Genomic DNA, 23618 nt, shown 5'->3' with positions numbered 1-23618 from the left:
CAATCAAGTCAAACCCATTTGTCCTAAAACTTTGGTGCTGTTCCTCAAAACATTGCCAACATTGCTAAGAAAACACACCACAGATCCATGTGGTAATATTACCACATATAGAAAACTGTACAAATGGTTTTTAATTCTTACGTGGATGTGCGATGTCCCTAATGGTGTGTTCACACCAGACGCACTACATGTGTCAAAAACATGTCGGATGCTTCAAGTTTGACGCATGTGCACTTTGAATGCAGACGCTTGACGGTGCATTGACACCAAATGTGTTTTGAGCATCAGGTGTTTCAAGAGGTCTCTGGTCTGCTTGGTGTTCGTATTTGCATTCAAACTGGACCAGAGTTCACAAACTGAGCCCAGGTTTGTCTGCAAACCAGAGTTTGCTTTTTATGGTCTTCATCAGTGTGATCGCTTGCACAGTCACACCTGTCCGGACTTTCTAGGCAAACAAACTTTGAGTTTTATTAAAGCGGAATAAACAGTGAATGCAACCTTAGACCAGTTTTATTACTTAGCTTCTTTTGTCCCAGTTTATTTGTGAAAAGTCATACAGAAATATGCCACATTTCTTTATCACACTCAGCGACCACCTAAATGTCTCTTTCTTACATCATTTTGCTTATACTTTCTTAGTTTTTTTTTCTCCTTCTCACCTCTCTTCCTCTGTAAGTAGGCCATGGCTGATAGGTCTCTTGTTGTGGAGAGGGTTACCAAACAACATCATTGTCTCTAATTAAGCCTCGGCAACAGAGTGCATCTACTTCCCTCCCTTCTCTCCGCCTCTATCCTGTCTCTACCGCCGTCTCTCGCTCTATCCTCTGTCCTCCTCTCTTTTCCCCGGCACGCCATTGGTCTCCTACGTCCTGACGTGTGTTTCCCATCAAATCCCATCCCATTTTCTTGTCCTCCAGCCTTTTCTGTCCTCCGTCCCAAACTCGATCTCTGGCAGCTCTATGTGGACATTTCCTCATGTCACAGAGCAGCATTGTCCCCGAGGTCAACAGCACAAGCTATGCTCTGTTGGACACACACACACTGACACACACACACACACACACACACACACACACACACACACACACACACACACATGCAGTGCACTCTTTCAGTCAGCATGGGAAGTTGAGCTGATTGAATGTAGCTGCTCTGGGGCCAATCCTGTTTAATCGGACAAGAGGCCGGCTTGAGGAGTACGATGCATGTGGGAAAGAGTGCTTGCATGTGTGTGTGAGTTCTGAAGGTATTGGTGTGAAGTGTCTTTTGTTGCATTATGTTGGATTTTTTGCTTGTTTTTGTCATGAAAGTTTAAGCAAATGTCTTATTTGTGCAAAAATACCAAAGCATATCTTCCTGGATTTTGCCTGTTGATGTGCATATGTGTGTGTGTGTGTGTGTATTAATGTGTGTGCTGCATGTGAGTGAGAGTTTGGTGTTAATCCCGTAGCTTTAACAGCCATCAGTCAGGCGTGAGAACCAATGTGGCTGCTGCTGCCTCAGCTGTATACTCGCAGTTTTGTCCCTGACCTTGTATTCATTGTGGACGGCAGTGTGTGTGTGTGTGTGTGTGTGTGTGCGTGTGTGTGTGTGTGTGTGTGTGTGTGTGTGTGTGTGTGTGTGTGTGCTTGCATGCATGCGTGTACGTGTGTGTGTGTGTGTGTGTGTATGTGTGTGTTTCAGGTAATGAAGGGGAGAAGAATTATATTCTGTCAAAAAGAGAGTGTCATATCTGAAGAACATAACACAACCTACTACTAATTGGGTTATCTGTGAGGGAAACCTACAGGGGGACTTTGTGTTTTTCCAAAGTTTATGTAAGTTAAGTGTGCTTATGCTGACAGGGTTTCCTCTCCTCAGTAATACCTGAAGGAATGTCCCTTTAATGAGCTTAAGACGACATGAAACATTGAAATCCGGCCAATACTTAAAACAGTTTAAAACATTAGTAAAATCACTGACTTTGTTTCAGTCCATATTTGTTGTAGGTTTCAAATGGTTTTTGATGATTGCACGGACCTGAATGTATGATGGAGGAAAAAACCAGTCCATTGCAATCCAGGAGACACACAGACAACCATGTAGTCACACCTCATCTTTTGGTGCTGGTGGGACTATATTGAAATTCCTCAACCAATTAGTTCCAGGGTCTGTAATTAATTAATCATAATTAAGGGTATCTTTTGTCTGAAACTATATGTCAACTAAATAGGCAACCTTTTCAATTTAAAAACCTTTTTTGCATTTAACTTATTGAATAACTAGAAATATAAACTTAGAAACAGAGATATTTATTGTTTGTAATCTGCTTTTCATGTTGTTCAGGCATCAGATTGGTGCAGTGTTTTTTACCCATTCAGCTTTTCAGTGTTTCAGGAATCAGTGTTTCTGGGTATTAATGGAACTTCTTCAGAAATGTTAGCGCTGTGCTGTTGCTACATGTTTAGCATTGAGATGCTACTTTAGACTCAAATAACTTCACTGATAGGCTTTCCATCAGATTGTTTTATTGAAGCACAAATTAACCTCAAGTGGGCCAAGAGAAGCAGGTCTGTTTTCCTTTGTCACTGTTTGCTGATGTCACTTATGTGTCAAATTTACTGGCATAGCAGAAACATGCGAATACAAATGTTCCAGCACTGCCAAAAATTGATAATCCTCTTATGATTTTCAATGTGTTAAAATCTATTAATTTAAATTAACGTGTTAATGTCCTGGCCCGAATTTTTGGACTGTTCTACGTAACCGGAGTACCAGGCAAGGACCCACACATTAACGTTGAAAACATCATATTTTATTTAAAAAGTCTCCAGGCTCAGACTCAAACCGTTTGCCCATAATGAAACAGCCTCATAAGGTGAGGATAATATCTAGTGCATAGATGACTTTGAACTAGATATTGGCTAATGGCAAATGGTTCCTGATATCAATACTGACGTATCTGCCAAGCATTTTATTGGCATATTAAGGTAAATGGCAAAATCAGCTGTTATTTGATTCTATAGAATCCACTATTTATCTTCTAGCTAACTACAGTGCCACAGAGTTTTGTAAATGTGAAAAACTGACCTCACAAAATAGAGATGCCATACATACTGCACATTAGCAACCCCCAGAGAACTGACACAAATATTACTCATATTAAGTATTCTATTAATGAGCCGTATGTATCATTTGTTAATGTCATGGTAAGCCATGCAGATGCTCTGTCAGCACTGATGAAGATTCACTTAACTGAATGCCTGAAGTGGCTCAAACTTATGGTAATCCTTCCTATTTCAGCCTCATGAAATTATCACTAGGTTTATGTTATATGTATCAAACCTATTAAATGAGTGAATGGAAAAGGTAACAGAGGATTTAGTCTTCTACAGTATGTGGTACATGTCTTCATGTTTAGGCACACATAAAAACTTTTGGCGTACACCAACATATGCCATCTGTCATGTTAAGAAACAGACAGCCGTTTATAATATTAATCTATCTATTCATTTTTTTATGCTTCTAAAACAACCTGAGTTTTATTTGAGCAATGTTGTCTTTTTCTTTTTATCTTAATAACGCTGTACACATTTCATAAAAACATAATTTATGGTAAAATCTCACATGGAAACATTTGGTGAAACTGTAACCTGTGACTTATAAAGTTTCAAAAAAAAAAATAGAGCCATCTTAGAGTCTTGACATGTTGTCTTCTTGCTCTGCTTGTGCTATTCAAATTCAGTCCTCTCTGTATTATTGCCCAGACTAAATTTAGACCTCTGCAGTGTGTGACTCAGCACTCCATGGTACGGCTCCAAGTGGTTGTTGCACATTATTATAAACAGTGAGACATATAGGGACACCTAGCTTAATAGCTTTTATGAGACATCGCCCATAAAACCTTAAACATAATAACAATTTCACGTGTTTATTGTTGTATATTGCATCCCTAGAATACCAAACGGTATATTACAGAAATGATATGTGAGTGTAACTGCTGACTGAATTTACATTTACTAGTGTTTTATATGATGTAAGTATTGCATTAGTCCAAGATTAAAGAGGCATTCCTATTCCAGCAGGGATTAATATTCATTCACAGGCATACTTAATAGTCTAATCCTCTTTCTGTCATTCTGACACACCCACACTCAGTGACCACACCTCAGAGAATAGCTCATATACTGAACGCATTGATGCATGTTACAGCATGCCCCATCTGTAGAACGAACAAGTCATGCACCATGACTTTAAAATGTTATGCAGGTGCAAAATGCCAATATGAAGGTGAGTTTCTGTTTGCTCACAGATGCTTTTTAATGCAGCAGTGTGTAAGATGTGGACCGAAGGCTGGCATGGGATGGGATGTGAATTTCAAGCTCTTTTCCCAATTAGGGTGCAGCCATGTATGTTAATTATGTTTTTCGTGCCTTTGTGTGGGTAATACATGCAAATGATTCTGTGAGGAAATCAGAAAGAGCAGGTAGCCCTGCAGGGGTTTGTGAGCCGCCCCTCCGTTCACACTGTGTGTTCAGAAATACCTGTTAACACCAGCCTTGGCACAAATCAGACACCATAAAAACAAAGATAATATTTCCTGAATGACAGCTTTGCAGGGCTACCAGACCTCCAGGGTGGATTTTCGGACTGTATTTTTATTGCTTTTGCACTCTATAAAGGGTCTCCTTCCAAGAACACACATCGGCAGGTCAACGTGTCAAACTTATGGGTTCAGCTGGAAAACACCAGGTAGTTAGGAGTGTTTTAATAGCATTGTTTTACTGCTGAACTGCTGGCTTGTAAGGTGGCATGTTTTACTCTGCGATTAAAAAAAAACAAAAAGAGCAGCAAGAGCTCTTTTAGGTCAAACTTTGACATTTCAACTTTTAAGTGCACTAGTATGTACACATTTTTAGTCAAGAAAAACAGGCTACCAGGCAGAACAAACCATAATAAAAATATATATGTACACTGATCGCACTGGGTTACAAAAAAATATGTTTTTTCAGCTGAATTAGGACTATTTTGCACACCTGAATCCAAAAATGACATCCATTTTTCTCAGTCAGGTCAGGTTTTTAATTCTAATTTGATTTAGAGAAATTTGATCTTCTTACTAAATTGATGACATTTTAGTGACATTATCAGTTTATTTCCATTAATATTTCCCATCCACAGAAAGGTTTTAGGAGAAAAATAATTGTTTTCTAACAGAATTTATTAATTAAATGTTACAAACTTGAAGATTTCTGTAAGTTGAATAATAAACACTGATAAGGTAAGTACATGTGAATTGAACATTACGTCTTCATTGTGTGAAATCCTCCGTCTCTTTCCTGTCCTGATGGAATCTCTCCTCCTGCTCTTCACTCATTGATCAGATTCTCAGGAAACTGATCCAGATGTGAGAACAAGTCCCGCATTTTGATGCTCATGTTGCTCCATAATTCAGAGAGAGTTAACCTGATTGAGCAAAACCAATGTGATTTTTGGATTCAGCAAATCAAAATGACCCTAAAACAGTTGAAAAACAACAGACAATTTTTTTTTGGCTGTTATTCTTAATTCTTGGAAACACCATAAATTTATTAGCGACAATCCTCTGACACAATATTCATACACTTTACACTTTTTCACATGTTGTCATGTTACAACTACAAACTTTGATTAATTGAAAATTAAAGTGGCATACCAACACAAAGCAGTGCATGATTGTGAAATGGAAGGAAAATTATTCATGGTTTTCAAAATTTTGCAAAAATTTGCAAAGTGTGACATGCATTTACAATCTATAGTCTAATTCTTTGTTGGGGACATTGGGGATTTTTTTTTTCTTGCATTCCCTGGATTTTGACTTAACCATTCCTGAAAGATAATATTTTTGGACTAAACTGCCTCACTCATTGGGCAGATATTTTAGAAATTCATGGATAAGAATTCTAAACACTTTAATTGTCACTTATACAAAACTTACCCTCTCATCCTTTGTTTTAATGCAAACGAGAGAATAACCTTATTAGCTTTCCATCTGACGAGAATTCATTTATGTGGTACAAAATACCAGCACAGGACCAACTAAATAATAAAAGTATGTGAGGAACAAAAGCTTCCACTCCAACCTAATGTAAAATGCATTTGTTAGAGTAGGCAGAGCAGCAGAGAGCTCCTTTAGATCGTGTGTCATGGAGCCTCGAGAGGCCACCATACGCAGACAGCTCGTAAAATCAACCACTCAACAGGCGACGCGCAGAGAAACACCTTCACATACGCCAACATCAAACACCGGCTCCGGTGAAAATCTGTTAATGGGTTGACCTCACAATGAAAGGTTTTCCTCTCATTTTAGGAACTCGGTTGTGACGTTTTGCAAAAAGATGTTTAATGATCCCAATTATCTGCTTTTTTGACTACTTGTACTAGACATGTACCAGATAGATCGATGGATAGACAGACAGGTTTTTGTCTGTGGAGCCTTTTGTTTGTTTCTCCCGTCTTCTTCACATGTGATCACGTGTGGGAAGAGGAGATCGACTGACAGATTGGGGTCTCGTCTGCAGTGGGGGATTTGCTTTGGTCTTTCGGAGTGAGGAAGACGTTTTCGCCTGTGGATGTTCCAACCCTTACCTGTGATGATGGCGTGTGGGTAGCAGCCAAGAGACCCTGGGTAAAAGTGGCTGAAATGAGCTTCCTCTGGCTATATGCGAGGTGTCAGTTGAGGTGGTTTGAGCATCTGATTCTGATGCCTCACCAATGACTCCCTTTGGATGTTTTCCAGTCATATCTCACCAGATAAACACCCAGGGCAGACCCAGAATTCACTTGAGGAACTCTGGACTGACCAGGAAATGTGTTGAGATTTCTCTCTTGAGAACAATGTCTGGACCTTAATCAGATTAGAAGAATAAATACCTGAATATAAAGTTCATATTTAGCGGGTTAGCAAGAAAACTAGTTTGCTAACTACTAATGTTATTGTTCTGTTTGAAGGCCTTTTTTGCTGTGGTTTCTTGAATGATGTCAGAGCCAGCTGGCCTGGCTGTTTGCTCTCTGTGTTGATATTTTTAGTAACAGAATCTGTCCTTTGGCAACAGCCCACCACTTTTCAGTAAAAATGTCCTGTCTGGAGGCCTGTACTGTAGTTCCTCCTCGCTGTGGTCTCCGGGGAGTGACTGTGTATCTGTTTCAGTTTGTCTCATTTGTCTGTCCTTACATGAGTTTTGGTGAGTAGCCTGTGTGAGAAAGAGAGATTTAAAGCCTCTGGAATCAAAGCCAGAGAACATGCGTTCTTTCCCAGATCCATCAGAAATTAGTCTAATCCACCAGCCCAGCAGACCCACAGCTCTACAGTATCATGGATGTTAGTCCGCTTTAATCGAACTCTAGTCCGTTTTCCTAGATAGTCCAGTTAGTTTGGACAGGTGTGATAAATTCAAACTCTGGTCCGCCTACAAACCTCGGTCTGGGTTCGGTGGTCGTGAACTCTGGTACGGTTCAAATGCATAAGTGACGGCCGGAGTCCGCACCAAAAGCAGGAAGTGGATGACAGTGCAGGGCATTCTGGGTAAATACAACCAAAACAAACACACCATTATAGCACTAGTGTGAGAAATGGCTCATGATCTTTTTATTAAAAACTGCTACAGGAGCTAATATCTGAAGCCACTCCATTTCATTCACATTTCATAAAGAAGGAAGTTGCACCCAGTGTCGTCTTAAAGAAGTTTTTGTGTTGTTTTGTTCAGTGGTTCTTAGTGCAAAGGGTTTGGATCTTTTGACTTAGTTGCAGTGGGAAGGAGAACAACAACAGCTGAAATGTAACAAATGTTACAATTTTGTTCGCAAATGGACCTGAGTTTTCCAGACTGGCAGGTGTGTGTGGTTCCAGAGTTCTGGTTTTCACGACACTTGTGTAAATCTGGTCGTGTGTGTTTGATGGGAAAGAAAATGTCTGGCAGTGATATTTTGCCTAAAGTGTTAAAGAAAGTTCTTCAATGCTGATGTTTGCCAACTTGTGTCTGCAGTCCTGAAGCAGTCACATGCTGCTGCCGGTATCTTCTGGTCTTTGAAAAATTTAAAGTTTTGTACATTTCTTTTATCACACAAAGGGAACCATTTCAACACTCCCTTAAATGTGGGGGCTGTGTAGCATTTTCATTTAGACTGATGCAAGATGTCCATAACACTGGAGACCAGGGCGTTCTGTGCACCGCAGGCTGATGCATGTCTGTCTGTTATGCATTCACGTGAAGTTTCTTGACGTCCAACCAGGGAACTCTCCGTTTGTGTTAGGCTTTTTTTTTTAGCTTTCAAGTTGTGTTTTGATGTTTGTTGTTGTTTGGATGGTTGTTCCCAAAAGCTCCTTCGTTTCTAGGTTTCATAGTGAGAGAAGTATGGCTCCAAGCTGAGACAGGGCCTGGATAAATGGGAAAAATTTTGTACATTTTTACACTTTTTCTACTTCATACATAAACAGTTGAACTGGGTAAACTGGTAACCACAGAATCTTGATTGTGCTTATCTGATGATTTTATATTTTCCCCACACAACGTATCACTTTGTGTCATTTGATGTCCGAACGTTGCTATAAATTTTCAACATCGAAAGTTCCAAACATAGTTAACATAGAAAATGAGATCTGGCTCTCATTGGGGTTTTACCTGGTTAAATAAAAGAAATAATAAAATAAAAATAAATCGCGTGAAGGATTTCATGCTGTTGTTCTGCTGTTGAAGTTTTCCTCAAAAGGACCAGTTAAAATCTGAGCTCAGCAATTTTAAGTCCACACCATGCTACAGCTGCTGTTAAGTCTGCACACCTCAACTTCATGCAAACTGCAGCTGTGTTGCATAAAAAGTGATGAGATCAGTGTGGCGCTTGGCCTTCTTTCTAAAAATACTTCCCCTGATTCCAGTCCCAACACTGAAGCGTGTTTAAACCATGCTGCACTGCTGTAGGGGTCCGACGAATTGATGATGTGATTTATTATCATATCTAACCAAAATGCATCTTCAGATATCACGACTTTCATCCTCAGAGAGACTTCTCCCAACCCTCTACCTGGTGTGACCTACTGCTTCAGGATAATGTCTCATACCATAACCCTTCGCTTCAGCGAGCGCTCTTGGAGGTTTTCTGCATGTGGTCTCGTTGGACCACAGTTCAGACTGTACGTTTTGCACGTCACTGCGTTAGACGCGGTCTGATCTGGCCGGAGTGGTTGTGTAGAAAACACCGTCTCAATTTTGGTGGTGGAAGAAATACATAGACCTTGTGAATGATTCTGTTTAATCCCTGTGGGATCCTGGCTTCTGTCCGTCCTCTTGCCTTTAGTCCCTCGTCTCATCATTTTACATGTTTCTTTCCCTCCATCTTTCTGCCTTCACTATGGTCCCAGAGTTGCATTGTTGCTGTGTCACAGCACAGATGTAGGCGTCATGGTGGTTGCTGCAGTCGTCTGTAACCTTGGTAACTGCAGCCTCACCTTCTCAGGCTTTAACCCTTTCTTCATCACATGGTACCAAACGTATAGAAGCAGAATGTTCATGTTTTCCCTCCCAAACTGCTATCTTAACTTTTTGTGTGTGCTTGCGTGTGCAGTGACCCTGTTAATAAATACTAATGACAGGCAAATTAAACCACTCATCTGTCAGTTACATCTTTCTAATTTCCAATGAATCTGTTCATGCTCTGCTGCATGGAAGACGGCATTTGAAACTAGGATACTCAGACTGATTTCAAATCTGTCAATTTGACAACAATTAGGGCTTAATTTCCCCTCTTCTTATTTTCACAGCTTCCATGAACTCTTTTTAACATTTTGGGAGCTACAGTTTGCCAAAAATAAAACAAAAAAATATAAAAGCTTTTATATGTGAGAATTAGGATTATAAAAATTTGACAAGATCATCACATGTGCCCAGCATTGTGTTGTAACATTATCAGGTGTGAACTGATTTTAGGGTTAGGATTAAGATTAGGGTAAAAACAAATGAAATATGAAGGCAAGTCAATGTAAAGTCCTTGAGAAGATAGGAAGATGTGTTTGCATGTGTGCGTGTATCTTCTCCTGTCTGCTCTGTGTTCTAGCGCTTCCTCTGTGCCACTGCAACACAGACATTTGTTTCCGTAACACCCAACCGTTTGACCTTAGCAACTAACATCCCGATTCATGCCTTAGCAACAGGGCAAGATTTGCGCTGTCATGGAAACTGTAACAAATCTGTCAGTTAATTCAGTTGCTAGGTGATGAGGATGAATGGTTAGTTTGCCAAGTCAGACTCCGGTGTGATCAGATCTCTTCAGCCTCTCAGTGACTCGACATGCCGATACTAGACAAGACTTCCTTGTCTAGTATCGGTACCTTGTCGATACTAGACAAGACTTCCTTGTCTAGTATTGGTACCTTGTCGATACTAGACAAGGCTTCCTTGTCTAGTATCGACAAGGATACTAGACAGATCCATCATCTGTTCAAAACAGATGATGGATTTTTAATTTTCCTTCTTATTTTTATTCCTCACTTTCATTGTGCAGATGACATTTTCTAAAATATAGAAAGTTATTGCTTATTTACTGTATATCGGTGAAATAATCTTGATTTCTGTGTTCTGTATGGTTTTATAGTTCATTCTTCTATTGCCTCTGTTAACACGACTTATAAATCATAGCCCATTACATGACTTAGTGCTTTGTGTGGGTGGGTTAAATTCAGACAGGAAACACTGAAAAGCAGGAAAAGGGGAAAAATGAAAAGGAAAACAGGACATGTTTTCCTGAAAAGGAAAACATAAATTTTATGAGGCTTTATGTCGGTGTGTGTGTTTTAGTTTGATATGTACTTTAGTTTCAGAATGTCTAGAATGTGACAGCATTCTAGTGGACACTCTGCGGATTGTCACTGTCTGACTGACATTCAGCAGTTTCAAACGTTTCCTTGTGATTCTTGGCAGCATAAAAACGTTGACAATTAATTCAAAGGAGGATGGAAATTTAAAAACATGTAAAAAAAAATTTTGTCCGTTTTTCATCATGCATTTAGATTTTTTTTTTTTTTTTTTGCTAAATGTCAGATTATTCTACAATTGCTAAGGAGTTGCCTTAACTCTATCAGCTCAGTGAAGTTTGTGCACTCTCTATCTGGTCTTATAAGGCCATGAAAATTTCTGTTAGCAGTTTGTCAAAGGCGATGAAGGGAGCACAGCAAACACACGCTGTGGTGGACTATTGCGCAGGGCATTCTGGGAAAATACTGCCAAAACAAACATGACAGTCTAGCACTAGAGGGAGAAATGGTTCGTGGTTTTATATCAAAGCTAAAAAGAAATCCTACGACCACTAACATCTGACTCCACTTCATTTTAATTTGAATTTAGTGAAGAAGGACGTAAGGCTCAGTGTCTTAAAATCACTGAGCCTCTGATAAGGATTTCAGACCTTCTGAAATCATTATCAATTTTAAGATTTTTAGTCTTAAAAATCAAACAGTGATTTTTAAGACTATGACATATTTCTCATTTAAGCTTCTTTCAAGACTAATTTGTCTGACTGGAGTCCTTTGTAATGTTTTACCTTTTCTGAATAAAACTCATTCAGATTCTTGTGCCTCTATGCGGTGATTCCTCATCTTCAGGTTGGAATCCTCTGAGCTTTATTTTCTTCTCGTCTCCTGAAACTTTGTGATGTTAGAAACTTGCAGGATGTTTAAATCCCGGCTCCCTAAGTTTTTTTTTTTTGTTTTTTTTTGTCATGGTAGTTTGTTTTCATGCTCCTCCAGCACTGATTTCCATACACACACACACACACACACACACACACACCCACACACACACACACACACACACACACACACACACACACACACACACATGTTTGTTTTGCTATCTTTGTGGGGACTTTCCATTGATTTCCATTCATTTCTACTCATTTCTACAGCCTAAACCCTACCTTTACCCTTTTCCTAACCCTAACCATCACATACCTAACCCTAACCAAAACTCAATTCATACCTTAGCCCTAACTCTGACCCCTGACCCAAAAACAGGGTTTCCCCTCGTGGGGACCAGGCTCAGGTCCCCACGAGGAGCGACTGGTCCCCACAACGTAGCATATGTCAGGAAAATCGTCCCCACAAGGTATTACAAACAAACGCACACACACACACACATACACACACACACACACACACACACAGTAGCACCAGATGGGAATAGTGTGTTCTCATCTAGTTGTTTATCTCCTATGGAGTCTGAGAGGCCTGGTAATAACAGGGAAACAGGAAGAGAACCATCATAAATGCAGAGATCAAACACACACACACACGCATACACACACACACACACACCCCCACACACACACACACACACACACACACACACACACACACACACACACACACACACACACTTGGCTGTAACTCAGGTCCCATGGCTCTCGCTCCAGCAGTGAGCTCATTAAAATGTGCAAGACGACTCCGCTCGTCCTCATGCTTTCTCATCCCTTCTCAGACTCTTCCTGTTTCTTTTCTTTCCCACGTCATCCTTCTTCTTCACACACCCTCTTACTGATCTGGAATCACAGTGAATCAGGTTCTCCAAACACACACACGCACACACATACGCACACACACAGCTCAAAATGCTGCTGAAGTTGCGTGTGCAATTGATTGGTGTGCATGGTGAATACCTCCTAGCATGTCTGTGTCTACAAATGTGTGTGTGTGTTCAGGCCGGGCTGGTTCTGCTGGAGGAATGGTTGCCGGGTAGAACAAGAAGAAAGAAGGAAGAATTTGTTAATTATGAAAGAAGGATTTCTCTCAAATAGTTCCGTGTGTGTGTGTGTGTGTGTGTGTGTGTGTGTGTGTGGCATCTCAGGGTATGTGGTAGCTTAAGTGAGAGCATATTTTGTGGTTGTTTTAATCAGATGGCTACTGGTTAGAATGAGCAGACCAGCTGCTGTGGCAGATCAATGACTGTAGTGGAGATTTTTGAGGTGCTAATGAGCAAGGCACTCATGAAATACCAGACAGTGTGTTTCAAATTAAAACAATAACTTGTGAATTTGAATTTGTGATTTTTTTTAAATTTTATTAAGGGGACTATGCATATTAATCAACAGGAATATGTCATGTAAATATGCCAGAGTTAGCTGGAGAGGCTAATTTTCATCTGGTTTACGTACTGTACCTTTAAGAGCTGGTGTCCTGTCATATGAAGGTTCTGCTAATGAACCATCATTTGATTCCGGTGTGTTAAACAAGGGAAAGAAAACCTTTCGGCCTTTGCTTTGGACACCACTGTTGATGATGATGATGGCCCATTTAATAAATATGAATGCATTAATATTTTTGTAGGACTTTATTTCATGTCTGTGGTAGACTGCAGATAACATTATGCTCATGGTTATTTACGATACAGTGAACCATTGGTTTTAGGGAGGACAGCCACCGACAGACCCCTTCTGAAACCACTTTGATTTGCCAATTTTAATTATTCAAACACCAAATATATTTTATTATGTACAGTGAAAACCATCTTAGCACTACTGCAGAAGCTAACATCTACAGTCCGTCTTACCTCCAGCTCTTATTGTCCATTTTTTCTGCTCCAGTCATTTACATCTCTTATCCTGAATGGTAAACGGCACTAGAAGTCTGATGAATGAGTTCTGTTCCCATAACCCATGATGCTTTGCATGAATTATGTGGGCAATTTCTCACCCACCATTATTAAATCTCTGTTGGGGCTCTGAGTGTGCTGACAATAACTTGTCATCCAGCAGCAAATTACAGTCGAGCTCGTTGAGGGTGTTGATTTTAGAGCCGGCGCATCTTTCTTGGTCACCACTTGCTCAGTGTGTGGTTCTGTAGAACCGGCAGACAGCAGCACCGGTCAGTCCCTCCAGGAGTTTACGACTGTTTTTGTGATTTCTTCCGATCAGAGTCGCTGGTTTTGTGGTGCTGCTTCAGAAATATTTTGTGATTTTTTTAATAATTAAATTCTGTCTGAAATCTACATGAAAAACTAAACAAAAGCACAAGGAGACAGACTGGACATAAAAAACATCTTTTATATCAATCACGGACAGTAACTCGACATCAAGAAAGGCTCAGATAGCAATGTAGAAGAAGTAATACTGCCACCTGCAGGTAGGAGTTAGCATTTCTGTGAAAAATTTGCAATAAATTCATGATTATGCATTGATTAGCTCAAAAAATGGGCAGATTTGTTGATTTTGTGTGAATTTCCACAATCGCAGAATCATGAAAAACTGGTTGTACCGACCGGGGTTCCAGCAGTTTCCAGTTCACACTGTGTTTCAGCCTCAGTGGATCTGTAACAACTTGTACTCATGTTCAGTTGTTTGAAATTAAGAGTTAGTTTGGTTGGATGAACTCAGTGTCTCCTCTTCTCTGACCTTATCTGAATGTCTTGTACTTTCTTATTGTTCTGATATTGATCAAACCAATGAGTGCTGTCAGTCCTGATCACTAAAGTAAATAGGTCGCCACCATGTTGAGTTAAAAGTCATCCAACAACCAACTCTGTTGGTAAATGTTTTTATATATTTGGACCCTCAGTGTCACAGAAAACAATCTACTATAAATTCAAACTTGCTGGACCAAATTCTTGATTTTAAAGAAAAGAAAAAATACATGAACCATTAAATGCATCAAATTAGTGACATTTGTGACTGTTATGAGTTAATAAACTACAGAAGGTTTGAGACTATTGCAGTCAACAGTTGGTAAACAGATTAGGTGTAAACTTCTAGTTTTGCTCTGGAACCCTTGACTTTAAAAAGGTTTCACAGCTTAGACTTTGCTTTTCAAGAAGCAGGTTTTCTCCCCTTTTTTGTGCAAGAAGAAAATCTGAAATTCCGGTTGTAGCTTTTTCTTATCTCTTATTTCCTTGCTTGAGATCAAGTTTCCCCAGGTTTATTTAAAGTCACTGAGCCATTCTAGTGGCTCTGTGGTGCTGCTCAGATCCAAATGCTTCTGTCTGCACTCCCACTGACACTGCTGGCATGAGGCTCATACATGTCAAACAATATTAGCATTTTACACTTTTTTAGGATCATCAGGGTGAAAGGTACCGCATGTTACAAATATGTAAGTAGGCCATATACATATATATATATATATATATATATATATATATATATATATATATATATATATATATATATATATATGACAGTTTATATATATATATATATATATATATGACAGTTTATATATATATATATATATATATATATATATATATATATATATATATATATATATATATATATATATATATAATGAAAGTCCATAGACGGAACCTTTGCATTCTGTTTCTGGTACTGATTAAATACAATAAATATCTTTGCTGCTATTTATTCAATAATTTAGCATCAAAAAGGGGTTTTGAATTTAAAATTTTGTTCATACATACAGTTTGATCAAAATGCAGTTAATTAATTACAGACACTGCAATTAACTCCACTAAAACTTTGAATTAAGTCTCATAGTAAAAACAAACTTGACAGTTTATAAGATGCTTGATCGTATTATTATTGCATCGTCATCAGAAATTGAGTCATTTTCCAGTTTTAATGTAGCATGTAACACCTGGAGGAAACCTGCTTGTTGCTTTAATCAGAACTTTCCACTGCATGTTTCACCTAAAGTTTGGATCATTTTATTGTTCTTGAGCTGTGTGCAGTACAACTCTTAGCCTTAGCTCTCCTCAGAAATAATCTGAAAAAAAAAGTAACATGTCCAACTTTACTGTGGCTGCTGCAGCTCTGAGCACCTTGTTTGGAAGTCAGCGGTGTCTGCCATCCATTGAATCAAACTCTCTGCTCAGCTTTTTTCCATATAGACCTATTCTCCTAAAATAGACTTGTGTTTACAGTAGCAGGTTAGCCACACATGAAAGCGGGTCTCTGGGCGCAGCAGCCCCCTCACGGGACACTGCTTTATTTGGGCGAAGCCGGGAGTGTGTGTAGCGTCTCCACGATGGCCGATCTCTCTCTTGTATAAATGCTGAGTGTAAAAGGAAACAAAAGCTCTTTAGCTGTCAGTCTGTTTGAAATGTGCGATGACTTTATGAGTCTTGTCTTCACACAGCGTGCTAACAATTTAATGCAAGGTTTGACCTGAGATTTGTGGTCGGTGGAACTAAAACAGGCCTTTTGTGGTAAACGAACAGTAGAATACTTTTTCTGCATTTGTGTGTGTCTGTCTGTGTGTGTGTGTGTGTGTGTGTGTGTCCTGTTCTGATTCCTTCTTGTCTTTTCCATCCAGGGGCGACCAGAGACATCGGTTCAGCTCTTACCAGGATGTGCATGAGACATCGCAGCATTGAGGCCAAACTTCGCCAATTCACGAAGTAAGACGTCTTGTTTCCTTCTGTTCCCGGCGTCACTGGTCATACACAGTTCATCTGTCGGAACAAAAACGTCTCATGCTGTTGTCTTGTCTTGCTGAATGAATGGTGTCTGCTGCATTGCTTACCCCCTCCACATTTCAAGGATTGTATTTGAGTACAACCACTGGTATGCATCATACACCACTCAGGAAGCCTCTCCGAGAGTCTACTCCTACCCACCACTTTCCTCTGTGTTCATTCTCCATACTTCTTAATGACTTTTCCACAACAAAAAGCTATTACATTAATGACTGTGGTCATTAACTGTCGATATGGTTGTGCAGGAAAAAAAAGTTCGGCTAAGTCAGTCCAAAATATTGTTGCAATCCCGATTACCTAAAGGTGCCTTGCAAAGACACTCATACCCATAACCCATATTACTCGTACGATTTCACATTTCCTCTCAAACATGTGTTTTATTAATTATCTGAGCCAGACTAATAAAGTAATATCATAGTAATTGCCTAACTTTGACAAAAAAATGAAACAAAAATGAAAAATGAAACTTGAAGAGTTAAAATCTTGTTACCAATGCTGCTACCCTACAAGGAGTGATAAACCACATAGACTGTTGTCCGACTCAACACATTTAGACAATTGTGAAGAATTTCTCTTCTTCTGTTTTACTGATGCCACTAGTGATTGATGCCTTCCATCTGTCCATGTCTGCGTCTCTTCTAGTGCTCTGATGGAGAGTCTGATCACTCCTCTCCAGGATAAGATTGAAGACTGGAAGAAGACTGCCAACCAGCTGGATAAGGACCACGCCAAAGGTGAAACATGAAACCAGCTGAATGTGCTAATTCATGAAGCCTTATCTGTTGGTTTGGGACTTAAGCCTGGTACAAACAGCAAGATTTTTAAATTGTCAGCCAATTTTCAAAACATAAGAGAGCCCTCACATGACGATAAGAAATCATTGGTGTAGTAACTTTGGTCCATCTATGTGAACAGATTTCACTCACCATGAGTTGTTGTGGAACCTGTCTTACAAGCAGATCCTGGTTTCCTTTAGGGTTCTTCAAATATTACTTACAGCAGGTTCACTAATGTTTAATTACATCAGTTTCACAGCTTCTTTTCTTTTTACATGGTTTTGTGAGAATACTGAACATCAGCCTAAAAAAGATAATTTAATTTCTTCGAATTATTTTGTTTGTCAGAAAATTCCTCTAATTAGTAAGAGTTGGTAATGAGTCAGTATGTCCAATGCTGATCTTTCTTATTATTTTCCCCTCCTAAATACGGAAAATGCCGTGGCAGACCATCATTAACAAGAACTATGTCAGTTCAGCCAGGTTAATATTATTTATATATGGATAGATCACATTTTTGTAAGTTGTGCAATCAACATTTCTGTAGAATGTCTAAAGAGATGGTCTAACTACAACCACACTTGTTCTAACCTTGATTTCCAACTATGGATTCTGACACCAAATTTTTATCTTTCTCTCTTTCTCAAACTAACAAATATCCCCTTCTAACATTTATGGTTTCTGTCAAATAGTTTGATTATGAGTAGACTTAAATGAGAATCTTTAGCATGTGTCCAACTGTAATTTTTTTCCTTTCAGGCAGTGAAAAGACAACAGGCTTGTGTCGGATCAGTTCACAGACTCAGTTCTGCTAAAGCTAACATGTGAAGCGCGAGGAAAGTTAATTTCACCCTGAGGCTTTGCATTCCCATGTAAAAGCATCTCTGTTTCTCCTCTTTCAAGAGTACAAAAGGTCACGCCACGAGATCAAGAAGAAGTCATCTGACACCATCAAGCTGCAGAAGAAGGCTCGTAAAGGTAACCAGAAGTGATGCTCTGGATCTGATCTCGGTCATGATCTTTATGTGGAACTTTGGAAAAGCAAGTTTCTTTGTTTTTTTTTGTTTTTTTTTCAGCATTGCTTTTTCTGGGATCCTACCACTATTCACCAGAGCTTTATCAAAATAAAGGAATACATTTATTTTAACTGACTCAATATTAAAGGGGCAGCATCAGGTGATATCGGCTTTTTTGACCTCTGCGTCATGTTAAAATGATATTCCCTCATCAAAAACAAGCGTGGAGTGTTGCTTTGATTCCTTCATCCATGTTTGAGAAATCCCTTAATCTCCATGGCAACCATTCAGTTGTACAATGGAAATAGCCCCATCTTTGAGCCGCAGCTCCTCCTCTGAGCGTCACCCTTACAGGGCAGCTCTCCCCCACTCAGCTCCTTCAGACTAGCCAGCAGCAATTACCAACACCTGGTGGAACTGCACATCTGTTGAGCTCATTATATGAGCTACTTTTTAGTGTAACACTTGTGAAAATGTTGTTAAAATGGGTTAACAGTGGAGCCATGTTGGGATGACTTCATGGAGGCAGAGTTTCAGAAAGAGCAGGAGTTTTTAAAAAGACAGAGGCCCAATTTCAAGATGTTAAGTTACAAAGTCAAATTTCATTTGTTATATTTAATAATTATAGATGTTGTTTGCTCTATAAATTGGACTATGAGCCCATAAAACACATAGCACTGTCTCTTTAAGCTGCTCTTGTTATCAAAAAACAGGAAGCAGAAACCAAAATTTCCAACTGAAGTGATTGTGAGTTTGAACTATAGAAATAAAATCATTAGTTGGTTTATGCTGCCATCTGGTGACTACTGATAATATTGCAACTCCTAGTATTTAATCTGTGACGTTTCTTCAATGGAATTTAAGAAACAATAAATATTTCTATATGATATATTTATGTTGTTTGTATTTCATGATGACTTTTATATTTTTATGGAGTATTTATATTTTTTTCATTGATAACAGCATTATTTTTTTATTTTTGAACAAAACAGCTCTCTATATTGATTTAGTATTTTAAATGTATGAATTTATTTCGGACATTCCACCAAGAGAGAAAAAGAAAAAAAAAACATATCAAATTAAAGGTAATAATAATTGCGTTTGTTTTGTTTTTCTCTTGGTGGAATGTCTGAGATAAATTCATAGATTCAAAATATCATAGCGAGAGCTAAATAAACAACAACAAAAAAACAGAAAAATACTGTTATTAATAAATAATTAACTAATAAATATTCCATAATATAAATGTCACTATGAAATACAAACATCATTGTTGATAATGGTTCTACACAGAACCAGACCTGTGTAACCTGATAACTGAACAGTCATGTGTGAGTTTTGTCCCAGCTGAAGCCTGGTGATATATTTGGTTCTGGATTCATTTTTGGTTGTTGCTGCGTTGTTTTGCTCTAACCTGCTGCACTGCGGCTGTCCTGATGGCTTCTTTGTACTAACCTTAACAATAAGTTCTGCTATTTATGCTCTGTCCCTCTTTCTCTCTCTGTCTCCCTTTTTCTTCTTTTTCCCCCCAATTTTGCTTCTATTTTTGCTGCCCCACCCCTCCCCACTCTTACCTGCCACCGTCTCTCTGTCCCTCCGTCCCTGTGGCATTTTGTCTCCCTGTAATAGAGATGCAGGGTAAGTATCGGTCTGTCACTCACCGCTGCTCTGCGGCATCAGTCTCTTTGTCATCCTGTCTGTCGTTGTTTTAGACGTGAGAGCAGAGGGTTTGATTTGACTTTGTCACTTTAGATGAGCGATGAAACTTTTGTGGCTCAAAGGAGTCAGAATAAACCTTCTGCTCAAACCTCAGAGTTTAAGTGGAAGAAATTAGCCAACAGTCTGGTGTCATTTCATCAAATTATCTTTATTTATAACTGATAAGAGAAAACAGCCTTTTTTCTTACTTAGATCACCACAAAAAAAAATGTAAGAACATTTTTTTGTTGCATCATGTTCCTGGGCTACAAACAAAATACATTGTTTTCCTTTTCCTTAAGAACAAAGCTAACTTAGAGAAAACTAAATTCTGATGGGTTCTTTACATCATGAGTAAATGTTGTAGAGATGAACAAACGTAGCTATGAAGAGAAAAAGTAAGACTTTAAACTGAAAATGAATGCGATTGGTCCTCCAGACCACACTATTTCTGTAATTTAGCTTAGCTGATAAACATTAGCATTAACACAGATTACTGTGTCCTCTCACACTTTGGTTGCCCTGACCTTCAAATGGAAAAAGTTTCTAGAGCACTGCAGTCTCTAAACAACTTTCTTCGAAGTTTCGGTCCCCTGAGGATGGATTAGAGTTCATCCTCTATAGCAGCTCGTCTTTGTTGCCTGATGTAACGGAACTTCCTCCTTGACTCCTTCGTGACTTTTGTATCTCGTGTTATTAGAGCTTTGTAGTGACACTGCAGGCTTTCTGCTGTCATGCTGCCACTCCTTTGCTACTCTCTCTTTCATTACATCCCTGATAGTACTGACATCTGCACTGATTTGTGTTGCATGCTGTAACACTACAGAGGCTCATTTCATGTCTTACTTTCTATGCATTGCATTTCACTTTTACTCTTCTAGCCAGCAAACAGCATCTGGATTTTCTGTTATGTTTTGGCTCTACACTACGGGGCGTTGTTTGTAAAGATACGGCAAAAAATTACGATTTGGGTTATTTGTCCTGCCTTAACGGAATAAGATGGTGTTATTTATATATATATATATATATATATATATATATATATATATATATATATATATATATATATATAATATCATTTATAAATAAATAGTTAGAAAGATAAATATTTAGGTTGCTAAGTATTTAGATCAAAGCTAAATATTTAGTTAGCAAGCTAAACTTTAGCTCGCTAACTAAATACTGTATATAGTTATCAAGCTAAATCCATAGTTCGCCAGCTAAATATTTAGTTAATGCTTATTATTCAGATTGCTAGCTAAATATTCCGATTGAAGCTAACTATTCTGTTTGTTAACTAAATATTTAGTTTGTAAACTAAGTCTGCAGTTTCTAATTAAATATTTAGTTTTAACCCGGGTCATTTTTAAATGAATGAATAACATGGTGAAAATATCTTTTTTTCTTATGAAAGGCTAAATGACCCAAATTATAGCTGATTTTTGGCAGTGTAACTTTTCAAACGGCAGCCATGCTACACTGGCATTGGACCAGTGCTGATGCTGTAACACATCAGAGTAAAGTTCTCCTCCACTAAGATTAGCTTTTATTTATGTTTTAATACTGGAGTACAAAGAGGCAACAACCTGGAGCTGCAGCGACTTGCAAAGTATTCATACTTTAAAATGATTTTCTGATGTAATAAAAATGTAGGGTTAGCTAATGAAACTATATTTATCAGAGAAGCAGTAAAGATGCACATATTACTGCACACAGTTCAGGTGGGAGAATCTGCCCACATGGCAGCTAGTGGTCATGCACTCCACAAATCTGGCTGAATATGATAATAACATAAAACATTAATCCTTCTGTGAAACACGGTGGTGGCAGCACCATGATGTGGGGATGCTTTTTGACAGAAAAACTGCTCAGGAAGAGCAGCAGAACACTTGAGGCTTAGCCTTCCAGAAGTACAACAACATTGAAGATACACCCAGAGCTGCAATGAAATGGCCTATTCAAAGTCCAACAACAACAAAAAAAAATTCAAACAATATAGAAGTGGATATTTTTGCAAGTCGCTGTAGATGTAATCTCTCACCTTCCTTCTTTCATTCCTCAGTCCTCCTCTCCAGCTCTCCTGTGCTGATCTGTGTCAACCCACCTCACTGAAAAGTGCGTTCTGTGTTTACTGGCAGGGCGAGGCGACCTGCAGCCGCAGCTGGACAGCGCCATGCAGGATGTGACCGACATGTGTCTGCTGATGGAGGAGACAGAGAAGCAGGCGGTGCGCCGCGCCCTGGTGGAGGAGAGGGGGCGCTTCTGCACCTTCATCGGCTTCCTTCAGCCTGTGGTGGTGAGGAGGAAGCCGGCCCGATCGGACCCTGGTTTACCGTTCAGTGTTGGCCTGGTAGAAAAACAAAGGATGCGACGGTCACCAGATTATTATTATAGTTCAACTAAATTTGGTGCAAAGTTGGCGCACACACTGACTATGAAAAGATCTCTAGCTTATTATCGAAAATTATTTAAAACTTGTAAGTGGAAATAAAAGTAGCATTTCTTTAAGAAAAACAGGAGAGAAGTGTAAATAGATGGACAAGAACACAAACCTGTAGAAGGCAAAACCTTTCCGAGAAACTGCTGGATTCTGGAGATTTTATACCAACAGCGCCCTCTTCTGCTCAAATGGTTTAAGGCATTAAATTAATTAATACACAGATTTTAGTCATACAATATCTAGATAATTTTTTTTACGTTCCTTGTTCATGTACTAAATTAAATTAAATTAAATTAAACTCAGCCAGGGTTCCTAATTAATCAGGAAAAATAAAGCTGAATAATTGTAACAGTTATTCAGTCGTTTCATATCAGCACTAAATCAAGAGGGAAACGATGTTTGTTAATCTGCTTTGCTGCTGCCAATGAACTTTTCTTTCTCTGCAAACAAGTCGATATTTTTCTGCAAATATGCAAATGAGATCTAGCAGATTTTTGTTTTTTGACTATTTCAGCTTCAAGGTTTTTTTTTCATTTATAAAACATTTTTGCACTTATTATTCATGAATAAAAACAACAAATCATCTGGAAAAAGAATCACAGAGCTATTCAATACTAAATGTTTGACGTTAAATCTAAATTATTTAATAACCTGATGTCATTATTTACATAATAAAATCTCAGATTCAGGGTTTGCCTTCTGTTTACAGAGTAGTTTTCATTTCTTTTTAGACACTAAAAAGTTAAATTTGAGAGGGAAAATATGGTTTTTCATACATTTACAATATTAAGACTAATCCCTGACATTGCAAAGTCGGAAATTTGAGCCACATAGTGACAGCTGTCCGCTCAGGTTTCAGTGGTAGATGTATTAGATTGGCATCCTGGGGCTCGTGTATAAAACAGCGCACAGCTTTCATAGTAAAAGTTGAGAAATTTTCAAAAGTGCGGCGCACAAATATTCTGGAGCCTCGTATATAAAGCGTGCGTATGCACAAAATACATGCAGCACCATATTTTCGGCATGTATATAAAAATGAATGTGGCGCGAAAGTTTGCATAAATATATGCTAACTTTTACCATCCTGTGAAAATGCGTGGGAGTAACACAAACCTTTTCAGTGGATAATAAACATTAAAGCACCAAACCTGAGCAGTGATGGTGTTTGCTGCTGACAATAACCATGTCAGCAGTCCCTGCTTTTTTGTTTTCATCTGTGGTGACCCCAAAACTCCATCGTTCAACTATTATGTAG

General features: G+C 38.8%; 1 protein-coding gene across 3 annotated transcripts in view; it reads left to right on the top strand.

Moving 5' to 3' along the window:
- LOC106918234 (protein MTSS 2-like) overlaps positions 1–23618 on the top strand; it is an 85430-nt gene that overhangs the window by 42389 nt on the left and 19423 nt on the right. For all 3 annotated transcript variants that reach the window (XM_088004108.1, XM_088004107.1, XM_088004109.1), the window contains exons 4-7: positions 16271–16355; positions 17076–17167; positions 18113–18187; positions 22062–22219. In XM_088004108.1, coding sequence (XP_087860234.1) covers positions 16271–16355; positions 17076–17167; positions 18113–18187; positions 22062–22219 — 410 coding nt within the window. The remainder of the gene's footprint in view (positions 1–16270; positions 16356–17075; positions 17168–18112; positions 18188–22061; positions 22220–23618) is intronic.

The sequence above is a fragment of the Poecilia mexicana genome, unplaced genomic scaffold, assembly GCF_051168715.1.
Source record: "Poecilia mexicana isolate PSO_F unplaced genomic scaffold, ASM5116871v1 scaffold_3, whole genome shotgun sequence".
Classification (NCBI taxonomy): Eukaryota; Metazoa; Chordata; class Actinopteri; order Cyprinodontiformes; family Poeciliidae; genus Poecilia; species Poecilia mexicana.
The sequence above is the reverse complement of the archived record's forward strand: the minus strand, read 5'-3'. Positions and strand labels throughout refer to the sequence as shown.